General features: G+C 42.1%; 1 protein-coding gene across 1 annotated transcript in view; it reads left to right on the plus strand.

The window, feature by feature from the left end:
* ZNF532 (zinc finger protein 532) overlaps positions 1–7172 on the plus strand; it is a 30787-nt gene that overhangs the window by 11110 nt on the left and 12505 nt on the right. Inside the window, 2 exon segments of the mRNA XM_008935384.1 lie at positions 131–307; positions 6025–6187. Of these exon segments, the coding sequence (XP_008933632.1) occupies positions 131–307; positions 6025–6187 (340 nt within the window).

Below are 7172 nucleotides of genomic sequence, written 5' to 3' on the forward strand. Positions count from 1 at the left end.
TGGGTGGTTTAAATGGACAGAACAGCATAGCTTTCCCCAGTTGTGTTTACCTTCCCCTGGCTCGGAGCTGGGCGCTGACTGCGCCTCGCTGGGGCCGGGCGGGACTGACTCTGCTCTGCTCTCTCTGCAGCTGCCTGCACTGCAACGTTGTGTACTCCGATGTGGCGGCGCTCAAGTCTCATATTCAAGGTTGTCACTGTGAAGTCTTTTACAAGTGTCCAATCTGTCCCATGGCATTTAAATCTGCTCCCAGCACTCACTCCCATGCCTACACACAACACCCGGGTATCAAGATAGGCGAACCAAAGTAAGCAAAATTAATCTTCCATTGCACTTGCTTGCATTTTAAGAACTTGTGAAGTTGCATTCTGTCCTGTGCTGATAACCTACAACCAACAGTTTGTCATCCTGTTGTTATCATGTGGAGTTTGTGTCATGTTTTCGTGAGTTTTTAGCTGGCAGTTTATTTGGCAAAGCTGAAGTTTCCATGGATGTAGCAGTAGCAGTTCTTTAAACACTGCACGCTACGGAAGAGTAGTACAGTAATCACAAAAATGACTTGGGCTGGCAGCTAGTGTGTTGCTCGTTCCTGTTTCTTAATCTGCTTAGCTCATCTGCATTTTTACTGTGAGTTAGGGTAATGTGGTTCCAAAAAGACCTGCTAAGACTCATTAGGGCTTAGGCAGTGAATTTTCATAACATCTAGTTTTTCAACCAGAAAGAAAAACAGGTGGGGAAAGTGTTGTACTTTTTTTTTTTCTGTTTCATGCTCACTAATAGTCCTTTGGGTGCATTTGGAAGATTGGTGGCTGTGCTGTCAGCTCACAGGGGTCAGGGTGTGTACTTGTGAGAGGGTTTTAGAGGTGGCAGTTGTTGTCTCTGGGCTGACCTCAGGCGATCCTGTGGCACCCTGTTGTTCCGGTCAGGCAGCCGCTCGCTTGTCGGGCCGTCTTTTGCCTGCAGGTTCTGTTCTTCTCTTTGTGTCTGAGAGATTGTTCTTCATGAAAGCCGCAGGTTTTGGGAGTGGTGAACTAGGTCTTTGCTCCCCTATGACGGTCGTGTCCCGAGGTGAGCAATTCCAGTGTGTTATTAAGTGAGAGGTGCCAGCCCTTAAACCTTTTCTAGCCTCTCTCCTCCAAATCAAAAGAGATGCATTTTACAGAGCTGTTTAGATAAGCTTTTCTCCAATATGGAGTCTCTTTTTTTCTGGGTTAGGGCAGAACTGGTTCTGTTTTGTAGCTAGGAAAGTCGTATGTATACACGGTGGGTTAGTGAAAATGGTAACAGGGCACAGTTCAGAACTTGGCTTCAGGGGCTTTGTTTTCAAGATGTTGAACATTGAAGGCCTCCGCTGGAGCCCCTGGGAGCTGCAGGTGCCAGTGCATGTAAGAATCCAGTCTCATCGATCTCCCGGTGCCTGCTCATGGCTGAGCTTTTTCTTCTGTCTTCTTTCTCCCCTCTTGGTATGAATCAGGTGTTGAGAGTAAGTATTTGGGCATTTAACTCCAGGTTGTTTCTCTGGAGTGCACAGGGCACACCGGTACATTTTAGCAACTTGCAGACTCAAGAAAATAAAAAGCAGATGGGAGAAACAAGGCACCATGTAATGTAGTAACCAGTTCTCCGAAAAATTTGGTTTATCAGTGTTTCTCCTAGTATATTAACCAGAGACTTATTATTTAGGATGTTTAAACTTACATTAAAGCAAAATTGCAACAAAATTACTGTGTCTGACACCAAATTAAGACATTTCCACCTAGTAACAAATGATACTTTGTTGTAATTCAGGATGGTATCTTCAGTGAGGGACTTTGAAATACCAGCACTTAGTCCAAAACTTGTTCAGGTTCCTGCCATTTGCATTAGAGAAGACCAGAAGATTAAGGTCACCATTTGTGTAAGATACTTCACATATAAGAAGTCCAGAAGATTTCTTGAATTGTGCTTGGATCTGCTGAGCTGTTTCTGATCACTTTGTGGATTCATTATTTTGCATTAGTTTTCTTTCCATATAGATGTGCTTATAACTGTATTCTTTTATTAATTTATTTTTATTATAAAAAGACTAAAATAAAAGTTTATTAAGTCCTATTGTATTGTAATGAATCACAGAATCCATAGTCGAGTGCTTCTTTTAAGAAGCGTTTTTGGTTTTTTGCAAGTTACAACCAAGATTCTGTCTGAAGTGCATGCAGAGAGACTAGTAGGGTCTCAGCAGCCTTCACGGTGTTTGGAGTTCTTTGCCTCCATTCCACAGGCATCTGTAGGTAGGAAGGTGTTGCCACCAACAATCAAGATGCTTGCATTGACTGCTGCTTCACCATTTAATAAGGTCTACTTCAAGTTATCAGGCCCTGTGGTTTTCCTCAGAATTAACAGCATATATTTCTGCTACTCGGTAGCAATTTAAAAAGGAAATTATTTTGTTGTTTAAGTTTATTGGTTTCTGAGGTTGTTTCTCATATATCTTGGTCAAGTTGGCATCAGAGGTTTATGACATTGTCCAAATTCTGGTTTATCTGCTGTAATGATCTGTGTTGATAGCACAGATTGAAAGGGACCTTGAAAGATTATCAGGTCCAGCCTTTCCTGGGACAGGGAGCTGAGCTTGAGCTGTGCAGCACCCTCTGCAGCCGTGTGCTGAAAATGCCCGGTGCTGGAGGCCCCGCTGTGTCCCTGGGGAGGTTGTTCCAGTGAATGATTGTTCTTGCTGTAAAAAAATTTCTTCCTTATATCAGGGTGAAACCTCTCCTGGTGCCACTAGTGCCTGTTGCTCCTTGCCTTCTCCATGTGGCTCCTTGTGACGAGAGACCCTCTGTCCTCTCTGGAGCTGCCCTTTAAGTACTGGAGCTCTGTGATGAGGTCCCCTCAAGCCTTCTCTAGGGAGAAGAGACCAACTCCTTCAGTCTTTTCCTCACAGGGCAGGTTCTGCAGCCCCTTGATCATCTTTGTGACCCTCCTTTCCACCCTCTCCAGTTTGTCCGTGTCTTTCATGAGTTGTGGGGAGCAGAGCTGGGCACAGGGGCCCGGTGTGGCCTGAGCAGAGCTGGCCAGAGCACCTTTCTGTGTAAAGGAGCGGGGGTCACTGGGTGAGTGGCTGCAGCCCCTGGAACTCTGTGATGACAGTTACGTTACAAATCGTTGCTTCAGAACAGGTACAGTGAACTGCCTGGTGTAGGAAAAATGAAGTTTATATGCAGTGGTTCTCAGTGGGATGCAATGTGATTATTTCTCTCCAGGGAAAAGGATGCCTGTCCTGTCTTTCAGCTTTGTGAAGCTCTCTCCTGTAGCATACCTAAGGTGCTTTGTGGCTCCTGTGCAAAACTAAAGCTTACTTATGTTTTTCTTTTTTTCAGTAAACAGAACCATAAACATCTTATGGTTCATCAGATGATGGTTTCTTTGATAATCCAGAAGTACTTCACTGTACTTAGGCTTTCTGCCAGCCCCACAGGCACAATGGCCAAAGCTCTCTACTTACAAGAAAGTATAACTACAGATTCTATTAATACAAAATCAGAATTACTTAATTTGAGCTAAAAGTAATTTTCAGTCTCTTAAATTTAATGTAATGAGAACATGACTTCCTGACAGAACTGCTCATGTGAGTTATTATCACATCTTTGAGGTTATTTCTTCTACTGGTGCAATACGTACACCAGAAGGAAAGGAGTCTAGAAAAGGTAACTTAACGGGAACAATACTAAGATTTTTCATGGCTGATCTCTTTTTGGATATTGGAGAAATTCCTGTTTATCAAGCCAGATTATGTATATATACTGTACTGTTGCACTGGAGCAAGTCCAGTAGAGGGACACTAAGATAAATAAGGGGCTGGAGCGTCTCTTGTGCGAAGAGGGGAGAAGGCTCAGGAGGCCCTTACTGTGTGTGTCAGTACCCTATGGGAAGGCACGATGAAGAGGGAGCTAGACTGTTTTCTCTGGTGCCCAGAGACAGGACAAGAGGCAATGGGCACAAATCAAGAGATGTGAATTTCCACGTAAACACAAGAGGTCACTTTTGTAGTGCGAGGGCAGTCGGGCACTGGAACAGGCTGCTCAGAGGCTGTGTGGTCTCAGTCTGTGGAGACTATACATCATTGAATAATCAGAGATTTCTTTTTAATTCTGCCAGTCCTTATTTACATTCCTCTGGCTTTTTCTACTTGTAAACTGTCTCCCACAGTGTGTGCCAGTGCTAATGCTGTGCCTGGAGAGAGCTGACCTTCTCTCCATGTCTGTTGGGGCTGGGTTCAGCTGACCTGCTGGGGTCCTGATCCAGTGACTTTTGTCCTCAGAAGCTCTTTGACAATCTCACTTAAAACTCGTAGTAAGATACTTGGGTTTATATTGATGCAAGGTACATGAGGCAAAAGTGCATTTTAGGAACCTGGGATTTCTTTCTTGCCAATCATTATCAAGAAGCAGTTCCTACTTCTGGCAAGCTCTTTAACACCATTCCTATGGGAAATTATCCAACAAGTTAGGATTCTGAAGGGGTGTAGATCAGTGATAATGTGACAAACTAAAATACATGTTTTGAATAATGTTTAAGAAGCTTGTATGGACAGTGATGTGGAGGGACAGAGGATGGGAAGGGAGCTCCCCTTGCTAAGCGCTCCGTGCTCTCTGGCTGAAGCTGGCCAGTGTCTTCTGCTGTGCAGAGGACTCACCACAGACAGCAGTACCACAGCTTGTGTGTCGTCAGAGGGTGCTCTGCAAATAATCATTTTATCCTAGCATTTGTGAGAAATTTGGACCACTTGATATACCACAACAAATAATCTTTTTCACGGTTAATATGCTTAAGGGTATTATTTTCCATTATTTCAAGTATTTGGATTTGTTGAATGGCTTGGACATTGAAGCAGTGTCCAGGTTCTTGTCATCTGCAAGCACAGCGCAGTGCGTGCAGGGTGATGTTTACGGCTCTTGAACAATGTACTACTGATGATAACTGCTTGGAGGGATACAGAAGAGACTTGCAACATTGATGCGGATAATGAGAAAATTCAGTGTTCTAGCAAGCAGGGTTTGTTGGTGTGGGTTTTTTTAATGGAAAGTTATTCTTTAGGACAGAGATCAGCCTCCAGCTGATGGGATTAAGGAGACTGCTGCTGCACCTCTCACTGCACGCAGCACCCTCATTGCGTTTCTTTTATTTTAGCTGAACTTCTTCTGAAGTCCTACCACTATTGATGGCTAATGGATTAGATTTCTCTTTCATCTGATATCTACAGCAAATTTGTTGCTTTTCTTTCACATGTCATTTCCTTTCATTCAATTTCCACGTAAAACAAAAATGTGATGTTTCTGACAGAGTATTTACTATTTATAAACAGATACATTAAAGGGCTGCAGTTTGAATAGCCAGTCTTGTTACTAACCTCTAGTTGCCAGGGAAATCGTTCTTAATACAATCAAACACACAGATAAGCTAAAACAACACGCCAAGTACGGTTTAAATTGCATCCTAGGTAATTTTTTACTTGACACTTTGTTTGTAACTTTACCATGCTGTGAAGTTGGAGCTGTCGGCGCGTTAACGGAGTCTAGACTGGGCATTCAGAAGGTTCAAACACACAGACGTTGCCAACAATAAATTCTCGTGACCTATGCTCCTGGCTGTGGTCAGGTCAATGGCTCCCTTACAGCATGGTGCCTTTGCAGCCTGGGAGAGGGGTATTGTCCTCCAGTTACAACGTGAGGTCAGAGACTGAAAACATCTAGTCCTCAGAGCATCATCCAGCAGATGTTGGTGTTATATTTGTAACTGGCATACGCTGTTGTTTTCTGGCTCCTTGTTTGCTCTTCTTAATGATTTTTTTCTCTGTTCTTTCTACTGTTCCCATATTTTGAAATTGGAAGATGTTTTGAATTAGTTTAATTTTACCTTCTTTCAGTCAGTATGAAGTGATTGCTTAAACATGTTAGATCTTATCTCTGCTGAGAAAAAAAGTTAACATGATGCTTGAAAATAGATCATCAACGTGACTGACATTATTTATTGTACTTCTGTTTTTAGAATAATATATAAATGCTCTATGTGTGACACTGTGTTTACTCTACAACCTTTGCTCTATCGCCACTTTGATCAGCACATTGAAAACCAGAAGGTGTCTGTTTTCAAGTGTCCAGACTGTTCTCTTCTGTATGCACAGAAACAGCTTATGATGGATCATATCAAGGTGTGTAGGCATCTTCTCTTGTTTTGTTCATGGATAGCATTTGTCATGCAATATATGCTGTGAGAAAATACTGTAAAAAGGCACAGAATAACAAGAAGACTGAGAGAGACATTAATAATTCCAAGAGAGTATCTGTGAATAAGGTTCTGAAATGTTAAAATTTTACATTTTGTATGGTCTTCAGCCTATCTGTGATGTAATCATTAACAGGTTTTTTTATATGAATGTTGATTTTGGTATACTAGGAATATCTCAGTGCATTGCATTCAGTAAGTCATTTTATCAAAGTAATGGTAGAGTGAAGTAAGTTTGTCCAATCCTAATATTTACTGAGCCTTATTTAGTGTTCCAAGTATTATTCCAGTTGCCAGGAGCTGAGAGTACATTACAAAATCAGAGCTTTGCTGTTCAGAATTCACTGGTAGGAACCAGTATGTTTCTTGAAGAGATGTGGAGGTTATTTGTGCCTGTGTTTACATGCAAGCATGAACATGTGCTTGCTTTGAAAAAAACTTGAAGTGAGTTTTCTAACTTCTTAGATAACTGACAAAGATTTATAGTCATCCATGCAAATCATGTTTTTAAGCATCAGCAGTCCCGTGGCTATAATTTGTTAGCTGTGCATTTTAAATATACCGTGTTAGGTTTTATATACCAAATCTGCTAGCAGTGCTGAATTTCTGATGTCATGTCAACCTCTGGTGCCTGGTAGCAGTTGAAGCTATGTACACCATTGCAAAGTACTGCAGTCCAGAATGTCAGCACTTAGTGCAGTGGCTTCCTCTTGCAGTGACACGTAGGAGTCAGTAAAATTTGTATACAGAATAGTGGAAGGCCAGGCATGTTTCTTTTCTTTCCTGCAAAACCCATCATTTTGCATTTCAGTAACCTCAGAAATCTCTGAAGCTGTGTTGAAAACAAGCTCACAAGTCTTGAAAAAACGGTTGGTCTTAAAGCCAATCTTAATTTTGAGGAGGAGGTAGGG

This window comes from Merops nubicus, unplaced genomic scaffold (assembly GCF_000691845.1).
Source record: "Merops nubicus isolate BGI_N331 unplaced genomic scaffold, ASM69184v1 scaffold22282, whole genome shotgun sequence".
NCBI classification, from domain to species: Eukaryota; Metazoa; Chordata; class Aves; order Coraciiformes; family Meropidae; genus Merops; species Merops nubicus.